Consider the following 13,291-nt stretch of genomic DNA (forward strand, 5'->3'; position numbering starts at 1 on the left):
TTTCCAACTCCACATGATGTACAGATCACTTCCTGTTATGATTCCAATGAGCTAATATATTCTAAGTAATATATACCAGGTTCTAACACAATTACAAACATATATCATGACAAAAAATAACACTCCTGCTTTGTAACAGTACAGCAATGAACAATTCCTCTGAGATTGATTAGTGGTTTATGCTAAATTAATCACAGTGTTATTTTAGTCATATGGAGCAATTTATTACTTATTTACCAGCACTTATGAGGTAAATGTTGATGTTCCTGATAATTCTGTATTGTTTTCATATTTGCAGTGTGTGTGTAAATGACTGATTACAGTAACAAACTGTTATTTATTCGGCTAATAGAACACTGAAACACTAGAACTAGCTAGAACTAGCATACTTAATAACACCCTAGCAAAGTCACTCAAATGAATAAAGTATTTTAAAGTGAATGCAGCCGCAATAATAAATGTGGCAATTAACATTAACAATACTCTTCCTTATACAGAAGCGGCTCCAGGCTCAAGACTCTTACCCAAGAAACTGAAAAGATTTGTGTCTGTTAACAGGATATCATTGTTTTGCTTTTCATGTACTTTCCCTCCATTCTTTAATGAGATTTAAATTCCACCCCAAGCCCATTTTAGAAGACAGACAGAACTGCGTGTTGTGGCTCATCCAGATCCGCTGGAGAGACAGAGGCTGTGAGATCAGTCAGTGTTTATGGTTTTTATTTAACTCCATATCACATGCACAATAACAGCTACACACACACATCTCTCTCTCACACACACTCACAGTACAGACACACACAGTAACACAGTAACATGAATAAACACAGTATTGTGTACACACACACACACACACACACACAGAGTACAGACACACACACACCCACACACACAGTAACACAGATACACACAGTTCCCAAACACACACACACACACACACACACACACACACACACACACACACACACACACAGTAACACAGATAAACACATTATCGTGTACACCCATACAGAGTAACACATGGGTCATACGCACAGTACACACACACCCACACACAGTAACACAGATACGCACAGTCACAGATATACACACACACACACACACAAACATGGCTCATCAGGAATCTATCTAGGAATAACTGCGATCTCAGATCAGAAATTCTGAGTGGAACCAGGCTTCAGGCCTCACCTGACCAAATCACATTCCTTTTTTGTTCACAAATATACTTCTTATACCAATACCATTTACACCACAGAGTTGCTGAGATCTGGGCTCTGATTGGTTAGAAGGTGTGTACTTGTCAGCTAATTAAAAACAGCAGCCATGACAGTGGCTCGAGTTTATATTAATATAATATATTAATATATTAATTAACTGATATAGTTCTTTAGTAACAGGTCATTCACCTGGCTGTGTACAGCACATTCTCCACTGATAATAAACTGGTTCTAAACTGTGTTTGTGTATCATGTGTGGAAGGAGTCTCCAGTGACAGCACTATATAACTATCAAAGGTAAACTGAACTTAACATATTCAGGACAGAAAAGTTTACATGCTTTGTTTCTAACACTTCGAACATCTCTGCTTACATTACACTTATCATCGGATTTCAGAGAATTTAAAATGAAGTAATTAAAACAAAAATGCTAAATTGCACGAGGTTCAGAAGCCCAGCCCCTTCACTGTGTATCTTGCATCTCACACCAGACAGATTTATTATATCGCTATACTAGAAGGCCTCTCATTGTTCTTCCACCAGATGCTGAGTATCTGTTGTTATGGATGCTGGTGTAAAATATGGCACTAAATGTTCAAACATCTGGAAGGTTCTGTGCACACAACAGCATCATTAGCACTTTTAGATAGGTCCTAGATGACTGATGACAGAGCAGCTGTTCACACACTAGTGTTCTTTGAAAACGTGATTGTGTTTACTAATGCATTGGACAATACACATACACACATGCAGAAACACAGAGAGAGAGAGAGAGAGAGAGAGAGAGAGAGAGAGAGCAAGCGAGACAGAGGGAGAGAGAGGGAGAGAACGAGAAGAATTCAGTTAGAGTGATATGTCACAGGTGTGTCAGATTGTAGAACCCAAGCAATCCACTTAATAATGAGATAATTACAATTTAATTGAAATGGATAATTATTATGAATTATTAGTTATGTCTTAATTACAAGCGAGCACACCTCACCCTAGAAATAAAAAGCCTCATCTGGTGATGATCTTGACCTGTTCTTTTAGACGGTAGCATTTGGGACATGCCTGTAACAACAAAACAAGTGTGTGTGTATTGGATCTCTGTTAATGTTTTGCTGCAAAAAAAGCTTCTTTATTTTCCTTCCCTGGAAAATCCAGAAGCATGGTGGAGAAAATCCAGGCATTGTCCTACTCCTAGCTCATTTTCCAACTGTGTGAGGTCAAGTGTAGGGGACGATTTCCTCAAAAACACACACACACACACACACACACACACACACACACGGATGTTTTTAATGAGTTCTCGGATCTTGAAACCAGAGCTCCCGGGAGTGGACTTAAATCATTTTAAAGTTTATATAAAGGACATTTATAGAAGAGACTTCTGCTCACTTATTAACAGACCAAAATAACATTTCATATCTCTACATGCTGATAGAAACGTCTAGAAATCTGCCTCCAATTAAACTTAAACCACAAACATGCTGGAAAATTATGAGAGAGTGAGAGAGAGAGAGAGAGAGAGAGAGAGAGAGAGAGAGAGAGAGAGAGAGAGAGATTTTCAGTATAGTTAGAAAAAAAATAAAATCCTTCCACACAAAGATCTTAGAGTCATATTTTCTACACAAAATATTCTGTGTAAAATCCTACAACAGAAATAATTCTTTAAATGCTTTAGGAGCTAGGAAACCTTAATCATCTAGTGAACCCTAAAAGAAAAAAATTACTTCCTCCACCTAAATCAACAAATAATTAATAAAATAATAAAGATATATTGCCAGTGTACATCTAAGCACTGATGGATTTCATGTGCATTATAGTAACTAATCCACAAGCTAGCATTAAACATGCTAACACATGAACTAGCATTACTATAAAGAGGCTGATTTACAAAAACAGTTAAACTGTTCCATGTCCTTGAGTAGCTGCAGCTTTGTCATTCAATTTTACTTTAACCCTGATTATCTCACCTTCAGATAAATCTCGGCTTCTATCAGTTCTTCCACGTGAGTTCGGCTGCAGGAGCTCAATTATGTCTGTATTCATCTCTCTTCCTTTGACAAGCTGCATATAACCTCAACATTAACACTGGAACCTGTGTGAGGAGTTCAAGCCAAGTTCTGCTTTCTAATGAGAAACTCAGAGAGAACCAAAGTTCCACTTGGGCAATTCAAATAATTACTGAAATTTGATTTGATCTAGCCAATAAAGAGCTGTGACACTTTAATGATTTGCAGACGAAATACAAAGAAAATCATTTCTCTTCCTCGTTATGATTCTTAAACTTGTTATTGAGATTTGACTTTCAGCTTAATGACTAATCCAGAAAGTCTCTTCCTTTTCGATCAGATTTAATACTGTGTGTCTGTGTGGTGTTAATTTAACAGCGTTACAATAAATAAATACAGACTCCAGCAGTGGCTCATCCACATTCAGCCCTCAAAATGAATAGTTACATATTTTAAATAATGGTCTCGGATTCACTTGCCATTCTAGATGTTGCTCACTGCCTTGTTTAACACCACAGAGTTATCATTACACCTTGTGGTTAAGCATGGGAACTGCTGCAAATGCAAATAGTGAATTGGGCCAAGAATCATGCTGCCCCAATGCTCAGGGTAAGAGCAGCAAACAGGACAGTTAATGACAGGGATGCCATATTGGGCTAATAGAAGAGCATCCAAGTTATTGTTTTATAGTTATGATTATTTACTAATTAACAGAATTTAATTTAATATAAAAAAGGCAGACTGTAAATGCAGGCAGTGTTTATATGAGGTACAGAGCAATGTCTATTGTAAGGTATATTGTAAATACTTGGAAATGAAAAGAGGGCATATGAAATGGATAATGACAGCACTACTGTGACCTTACGTTAGAGAGAAAGAAGAAAAATGTATCTCTCTTTCTCCAGTGGCTATTTTCTTAGTTAGGTTATTTTTCTGGGTTTTGTGGTCTAGTAAAACTGGACATTTTGCTAAAACCTGGTAAACTCAAATAATAATATCACATATATCAAACATAGCTGAACAAATCTACATCGTGCCCACATGCACACACAAGCACACACACCCTATGCAGATGTAAGGACTATACAGTAGCGTGACTTTACGTTCGCATCAGAACCACCCTCAGGATGTCTGTGACATTTCCATCATTGTACTGGAACTGAAACATGTCTCAGATTCCTACAGAGAGATGTCATGCGAAATAACTCAGAACTCAGACTTTATTTCAGGTCTATGTTACATGATATGAGGTGAAGGCAAAGCAGGAAACCGTGCAGCTTGAAGATGTGATATAAACATGCAGTTACAAGAAAAATCAGAATTAGTATGCCCATTTCTTCAAAAAGCCAAATTTAACAAACAAAATTCAGAACAGAGTTCACACATGATCCTGAAATATCCACCAACACAAGAGTAATTCGAAAGCTCCGTTATAACTGTGAGAAATTTCCTGAGACACCATCTTAATTTGCAAGTGGACATGAAACAAGTTCTTGTCTTTCACAAGTGAATATGTGACATTATGACACTCCGAGCCTTTTAACCAGAGTTTATTTGAATTTGCACCAGGATTGGACTGTGAGAGCATTAATATAATCCCGTTTTCATATCTGCACTGCTGCCAGAGCTGCTGGTCTCAACAATTACAATAAACTCTGCATAAATCTACAGTTTTAGAAAACAATCATGGCAGTGATTTCTGAAGAAATTCAAATATTTTCTTAGATCATATATTTTTGCATAAATACATTTTTTATATGTTTTGAAATATTTTTAAATTAATATTTTAATTTTAGAAGTAATATTTAATTTAAAATCTTCATACTTGCATTTAAAGTGATTAAAATTTATATAAATATCATATTTATCAGGTAACACAGTCATTTTGAATAAAGCTAATCTTAGCTTCAGTCACAAACGTTTTTACATGTCCTTTTTACACAACAATGTTTTAATGAATTAGGAATGAATCGTTAATAGCACCAAACTATAACTGCTAAAATTTCATTATCGTGGCCGTATCAAATTGAACAAAACTTCTTCACACCTTCAGTTATTTTATAAAAAATTCCTTCTCTCTGTTCTTCATTATTTATATGATTGAAATAAAAACTCACCAAGTCAAACGTTTTTCTTCTCTTTAAATCACACACGAGAAAACGTTGTGTCCAGAAATCGCTCTAGTCCTGCTTCCTAACACACTCTATTACACACTGAGTGTTTGTTTAACTCTGACCGTGTGTGTGTGTTTGTCTGTGTGTGATCTGCATTCAGAGGAAGTGCTATTGTGTGGTTAATGGTGTTCCATCTCCTCAAGTGACCTCACCTCCGTTAGGAGGATAAAAGGTGTGAAAATCAGAGTGTGTGTGTGTTTAGGGTCAGAGTTTAGGAGAGGGATCTGTTACACAAAGACATCCTTGAGTAGGGAGTCACCCGCATACCAACAGATTTCCCCAAACACACACACACACACACACACACACACACACAAGCACAAACACAAGCACACACAGACAAAAGTTCTAGTTATTTATTATTAGTATAGATTAGTATGTCTGTGTATGTGTGTGTGTGTGTGTGTGTGTGTGTGTGTGTGTGTGTGTACTGCTCTGATGAAGGCCTTTTGGGAGTCTCTGGGTTTGACAAAACCAAGCTGATTGATTTAGTTCAGCCGTGTCCTGGAGCGTTGATCTCAGCTCTGTAATGCTGTAACGCTTCACTACACAAACACACACAGTAGATCATGTTGTCCACTACACAGTGGAGACTCAGGAGTATCACTTCTATCTAATACACACATCTCCTTCACTGAGACTGACACAGAGGCCACACCTCCTTCACCGAGACTGATACAGAGGCCACACCTCCTTCATTGAGACTGGCACATAGGCCACACCTCCTCCACTGTGATTGATAAAGAGGCCACACTTCCTTTATTGAGACAAGCAAAGAGGCCAAACCTACGTCACTGAGAATGACACAGAGGCCACACCTCTTTCACTGAGACTGACCCAGAGGCTACACCTCCTTCACTGCGATTGACCCAAAGTCCACACCTCTTTCACTGAGACTGACCCATAGGCCACACCTCTTTCACTGAGACTGACCCAGAGACCACACCTCTTTCACTGAGACTGACCCATAGGCCACACCTCTTTCACTGAGACTGACCCAGAGACCACACCTCTTTCACTGAGACTGACCCATAGGCCACACCTCTTTCACTGAGACTGACCCAGAGACCACACCTCTTTCACTGAGACTAAGACAGAGGCCAAACCTCCTTCACTGAGATTGACACAGAGGCCATGCTTCCTGCAGTGACATAACATATACCACACCCCCTTCACTGAGCTAAAAGAGGCCTTCAGTGTCATAACATAGGCCACAGCTCCTTAAAACACTTAAGAATCAGTTCTAGTGAATCAGTCACTAGAACCCTGAGCAGTGAAAAAGGGCAGAAAACAAAGCTACAGTCCTGAAAGAGATGAAACTGTCCCAAGCGTTAAGTGACGAAATCACACTGATGTGTCTGAGGGGAGGGGTCGTGGCTGCTGAATCCACTCATGGATTCAAGGTCATGAAACGTCAGAAAATTTTCACTTAGCCTTGGAAGAAGACCTCTGCGTTATGAAACACTGTCAGACTACACCACTGCCTTACTGTGGAAGAGAGGACAAGGTTCTGCTGAGGCATGAAGATGAAGAAGCATATGTTTTTTTAAACTCATTTATAAAGCTTACACTTCTCAGAATCTCATCAATTTCTTTATTTTTATCTTATTTCAGCTAATATTATTGATTATCTGATCAATCCTGGATTCTGATTGGCCAGAAGCTGCACTACTTTTTGTCTTATTAACTTCCAGATGGAGAAGCCATGCTGATGCAGTGACATTAACCAATCATTGAGGGAAATAATCCTCTTTAGAGTGGTAACAATAACTCTGCTTCATCATACAACCTTGTCACTTAACGCTGAAACACACAGCAGAGTCGACTTATTGAACCAAACATCCAATATAATCAAAAATGTTTTAGTCAATTAATTTCTTTAGAATTGTTGAGCTCAACCTCACAGGTTTGTTCTGTTTGATAAAGTCCTAATCAAAGACAAGTCTCTATGTGTGTGTGCATGTGTGTGTGTGTATGTGAGAGAAAGAGAGAGAGAGAGAGAGAGAGAGAGAGAGAGAGAGAGAGAGAGAGAGAGAGAGTATGAGGATTGCTCATGGCGTGTCCCAGATGGGAGCTGGAGTGGAAGCACTGAGGAGGCAGCATGTTAGAGAGGAGCATGCTGTCTTCTTACTACTGCTGCTTTGAGCTTGTGTGTGTGTGTGTGTGTGTGTAAAATCATCTCTCAGACTAAATCACCGGTTGTGGGTTTGACCACCAGCACATGGAGTTTGGTGTAATTACTGCAGTGCATTAGTGTGGACTCAGGAACAGAAGGGCTCAGTGTGAAGCGGTTCTTTGACACACACACACACAGTGTTCGGTGTGTTTGAACAGAACCTCTGGGTGTTCTCCTCTTATGTGTGGTTCTTTAGGCAGGTTGAGAACCTGGGATCACACTGGTTTCCGAGAGCGTTTAAGTCATGTGGGTCTCGGTCTGCTTCAGAGTGTAGTGTGTTGAGAAAGTGAATCGACTCTGAATTGATTCCATGCAAGAAGTTAATCAAACATGTCATGTCTATTGGGTTAATGCTGAGCGTTCAGGAAATTTGAAGAAAATAAATGCTGGATGCAATACGCAAAATTCACCATTACTTTATCAGTGATTTAGCGCTGACATTGTGCTCACTGATCTCTACTCTCCAAATGTTTGTTGTCTTTTTTTCTGCTTTATCACAGCAACATGGCATTAATAATTTTACTATGACCTTAACTTACCAGGCTTTTGCTGTCATTCTCCTCTCTAACAGGCTGAAAAGAATGTTTTACAGAAAACCTCCATTTCTCTAGTTAGATATGAATGAAGGTGTGAGGTTTGCCGCCATATAATTTTGCAAGTGGTTTAATGGCATTGCTACACCATTCAGGAAAAATTAACATCAGACTTCTGCATTGCACAAAGACAGCCACAGGAGGTGCATTTTAAAAATAGTGTGCAGTTCATCAAGGCAGAAGCTTCTCACTGGTCAGATTTTCTGACTAAGGCTGCTGAATAATTTCACATCAACGGCAAAATATCCGCTATAGCATGAAGGATTTGTGAAGGCTCTGGGGTAATTCTGTTTCCTCTAGAGATCCCAGGACTGCCGATTCCATCCTGTGCCTCGGGTCTTGGGTTCGGTTCTCCTCCACCACCCAGCTAATAGAGTGTGATATCACTGGTGGGGAAAAACTAGTCACACATGGCAGAGTTATTTAATATTAACCACCAATTAGAGTGGTTTAATTTTGAGCAAAAACAAAATCACAGATGGAAAAAAAAATCAAAAACAGGAAGTGGAGCAGGAACTAGTGATGGGCCAAAATGCAAAAAAAAAGAGCTTTATACTTTTTAAAAACTTCCTGATAGATATCCTTTTATCTAAGTTGATTATGTTTATTACCAACAATACACTGTAGGTTTCATGTCAAACAGAAGGGAATAACCTTAAATAAACTTGCAGCGAAGGTACAGTATAAAAAAACAATACAAATGTTTTGTATGTAGTTAGCAGGTTTTCTAACCAAACCACTAATTAGTCAATTAAGCTCTTAGCTATATACCTAATGAGCTTCTGTAGAGAAATCTCCATTTCCAGAGAAACACCAGAGGATGCAAGGTGATAACTTTACTTGCCACACCTTGTGTGGGATCCAGAGTCTATCCTGGGCTTCACAGTTTGTTCACACATCTGGTGGAGACAGTTTTCTTAAAAAGTCAGCTTAAATTTATCCCATATTACAACATCTATCAGATATTACGCGCTTAGATTTCTATCCCTGAGATGAAAATATGATGCAACTGCTCATCAGTTAAAGCTCGATCCTAGCAAAACTGAACTGCTGTTCATCCCAGGTGATTCATCCCCAGGTCATGACCTTGCTATGTATTCCTGCACAACGATCTGATCTCCCCTTCAGCCACAGCTCGCAACCTTGGGGTAACCATGGACAATCAACTGTCCTTTTCCTCTCATGTTGCTAATGTGATTCGTTCATGTCACTTTCTTCTCTACATTAGAAGGATTCGGCCATTTTTGTCCACACAGGCTGCTCAGGTACTTGTTCAGTCTCTTGTCATTTCAAGACTGGATTACTGCAACGCACTGCTAGCAGGTCTACCTATGAACGCAATTCGTCCTCTATAAATGATCCAAAATGCAGCTGCCCGGCTTGTTTTCAACCTGCCTAAGTTCTCGCATACCTCCCCGCTGCTGCGATCCCTCCACTGGCTTCTGGTAGCTGCACGCATCAGATTCAAAACACTGATGCTGGCCTACAAAGCCAAAAACGGACCAGCTCCCTCTTACCTCAAAGCCCTCATCAATACTCGCACTGCACCCCGCACCCTCCGATCTACCAGCACTGCTCAACTGGTTCCACCATCTCTCAGGGTAAGAGGCAAGTATACTACAAGACTCTTTTCTGTTCTGGCACCAAGGTGGTGGAATGAACTTCCCCTAGGGGTCCGGACAGCTGAGTCACTGGCTGAGTCAACGGAGACCTACAGTACTTATTCAGGAAACACTTCAACTAGCACTTCTTTCATTATCTTTTGCATTTATTAAAAAAAAAAAAAAAAAAAGTATGTATGTATGAACCAGCATTAATGTATCCAATGATAGAGATTTAAGCACTTAAGTACGTCACTCTGGATAAGGGCGTCTGCCAAATGGTGTAAATGTAAATGTAATGCTTAAAAATAGTCCAGTGTTTTCTGCCAAGCTGCCAATCACCCCTCCTGTTTGTGCTGGATAAAACCCCAGCGGTTCTCTCACTTATAAAGTCACTCAAATGAATTCTGGACCAATTTGGCTTCTAAATAGACTTCATTTGAACAAGGACAGGCCTTTCTATCTCCTTTAAATAAACTGACTGTCAGGGGTTTTAAGTGTGCAGTAAACAGGCCGGACGTCAGGAGATAGCTGACATCCATCAGACACTGTCTAGTTAAAAAAAAAAACACACGTGACTATCAGGAGGCCTTCAGTCTCAGTATGGGCTGTAAGTGCTATAAAAAAGCCTGTGTAAAGTTCTGTGACAGGACAAGAGCAGTCACGAGAAGGCTGTAATAGAAATAAAGACAAATCTCTGAACTACGTTTATTTGATTAATGTGAAGATGTTTTAATCCTGGGAGCAGATTTCAATCCATACAAGTTACTGATAAAAGCCTTGACATGCTTTAATTTTTTTTTGCTTGCCTTGTACGAATCAGAGCTCTGTGTTGTGTGTTTTTCAGCCACTGTGCAGTATGATCAGCTTGAATGAGATCATGAGTGAGGGAATGTATGCGATCAGCAGGAAGAGACTGTGATACTAATCCACTCCGTACAGACGGGAATCAGGAGACAATACACATGTGTGCTACTGTCGCACAATGACACAGCACATGAGCCTTAGTCAGTCTTTATCCAGTATTATCCAGCAAAGCAAACAACACACCAGAAAGCCAGAGTAAGCAAACTTCACTTTTTGTACCAACAGAGAATAAATGTGGCATGTTTGTGAAATGTTTCATCATCCAGTCATTCAAATAACGAATAGTGGTAAGACAGAGTGCAAACATCCACCAATGACCGAGTAGAGTTTATAGCTAACACCTGGCTAATAAGGTGTTCCTCGAGGCTCGGTATTTGGTCCACTGCTCTTTGTGTTTTACTCTGCGTTAAAGGTGTAATGCAGTGACACTCTCACTATCTGTGTCTGTTAACCCGAAGTGGGCGTGGACTACAGCTGAAGACAGGAAAATGTGTTCAACCTCAGCTACATCACTTTGTTTCATATAATAAAAAAGATAAAACGGCGGCTAAATGGAGGCAGAGCAACTCCTAAATCACACACACACACACAAACACAATCTATTCTTCCTTTTAGAAACTGTCATTACTTTTGTCCTAATTGAAGGTCCAGTCTTAGTATTTTATTTATAGTATTTTTGTATGCATAAGTTACAGGGTTTTTTTTAAAGTTTAACAAAATACATCATTATTGGGATGACTAAAGGAATGTGTTGTGAAGCATTTATTAAATTTGAAATCTGTTTATTGATTGCATGCCTTTGTATGCTTTATACTTTGCCTTGTTAGATATAATATGCTAAAGTGGTAGCTATAGACATTCTTTACCTATTAACAACATTAGCCTTGTAGAAGAAGAGGAAAAATAAAGACATTTGTTGTCACTTTTCTTTTCAAGTTGTCTATCTGCAGTTTATTTCGGGTGAAGAGGCTTCAGCAATCGTATGAGGGTTCTCTTTAGTTCTGCTCAGGACGTAACACTACCCTGGTACCTCAGCAGTAAAAGATCTGATTCTGATTATATTTGGAAGCTTTTGTGTAAATAGCTGTTTTGTTTGAGATGACTAGTGCTGTGTCGAAGGTATGAGTCCTTACCTTGTTTGGTGATCACCTTCAGGCTGTGCTCCTGAAGCTCCTGGTGTTGGATCGGTGTGGATCTCAGCAGATTTCCCTCACTGCCGGCTCTCATCAGCCTCTCTCCCACGATCAGCATCGTGGAGCGATCCCCCGGCAGCTCCTTCCGTGACTGCTTAGCTGTTTTCACCAGACGTGACGAGATCATTTTGTGCTGTGTCAATGTAATGACGTATCCCCTCTCAAGATTGAGATCTCCAGATCTTCTCGCTTCTGTAGCATAAAGTCAAAGCTGTTTCCTTGTGCACAGGAACTTCATTATGCTTGCTCAGAAGTTTGGACAAGAAAAGAGGCCACTTCAGCCCTGTCCTGTCTAACCAGATCCGAGTCCAACCCTCCAATGCTGCTGTGCTTCACCAATCCCTCCACACTCAGCACAAACGCTCCCTCTGGCTCTGAGCTCAGGACTCAGATCCCTCGTACACTCGGCTAGCTGTGTGAGCTGCACATGGATTTAACGAGGCGAGACGATTACTGTGGAGTGAGGGAGCGAGACGGGCACAGAGAGACAGAGAGAGAGAGAGAGAGAGAGAGAGAGAGAGAGAGAGAGATTTATTCCCTAACTGCATGCGTCATGGCGTCAGCCTGAGAGAAAAGAACCTCGAAATGATGGACGTCCAAAAGAAATTGCAGCGTTTACAAAAATCAAAGTCGGCAGAAGCAGGAAGCTGGTTAGAACGTCAGGTTTACACACACTCACATCCACAACATTGTCATCAGCATGTCTCATCTGCTTACATCATCCACAGTGAGATTTTAAACTTTTTGTATCTTACGAATCCCATTCTTAATATGTGATTTTATGATTACTTGCATATATTTTCAAGGTCTAGGTCATGAATCCAGATTTTTTTTCTCAAAGCTCTCAGTGTGCAATATCAATATTATACCTGATTTACTTTTTACTAATTTTACTGATTATTTAGTGAAACATGCTCAATAAATCACAGGTTTATATTAATTTCACTGGATCTAATATATTATTGTTTCTATAGTAACAGCTCATTCAGAGGGCGTGTACTGATACAACTGGAATGGACTGAAACAAGTGTTTACTGCTTTAACTGCTGTAACATAAGTGACAACAAAAGCCACCTTTCACATCAGTAAAAGTAACTAGAAACAGATAAAAATGACAATATACCGGTCTTTAATAAATAAAAATTTTAACTTTTTGCTAAAAATTACTGTGGCATAATAGAAGTCAAAAACTTTAGTATGTGATTTCATTGACAAATTTACTCATTCCACTAACAAACTTTAGCTCTCTATCATCTCAGTAGCTAGCTGACATAAACAGCAACCACCTTTTAGTTAACACTTAGAAACATTATAAAAAAAATGTAAATAAAATTTATCTTAATGATGCCATTAGAGAATCATTTCACAGCCTTACTGCAGCATTTTGGCTTCTTTAAAATATGGTTTTGCAAATAATTGGTTTCCAACATTGAGTAAAATGAACTTTAATCAGTCTTTATAACAGTGTCAATG

The 13,291-nt window shown here is 39.3% G+C and overlaps 1 protein-coding gene across 3 annotated transcripts in view; it reads right to left on the minus strand.

The window, feature by feature from the left end:
- The window catches only part of si:ch211-207d6.2 (sickle tail protein), a 44,307-nt gene extending 32,069 nt beyond the window's left edge, over nucleotides 1–12,238 (minus strand). Inside the window, exon 1 of one of the 3 annotated variants that reach the window (XM_060873417.1) lies at nucleotides 11,759–12,238. In XM_060873417.1, the coding sequence (XP_060729400.1) occupies nucleotides 11,759–11,945 (187 nt within the window). In that variant the 5' untranslated portion in view covers nucleotides 11,946–12,238. Of the gene's footprint in view, nucleotides 1–5,331; nucleotides 5,466–11,758 lie in introns of those variants that run through there. The other 2 variants (XM_060873411.1, XM_060873424.1) reach the window with 2 other exon arrangements.
- Between the last annotated feature and the right edge of the window lie 1,053 nt (nucleotides 12,239–13,291).

This window comes from Tachysurus vachellii, chromosome 1 (assembly GCF_030014155.1).
Source record: "Tachysurus vachellii isolate PV-2020 chromosome 1, HZAU_Pvac_v1, whole genome shotgun sequence".
NCBI lineage: Eukaryota > Metazoa > Chordata > Actinopteri > Siluriformes > Bagridae > Tachysurus > Tachysurus vachellii.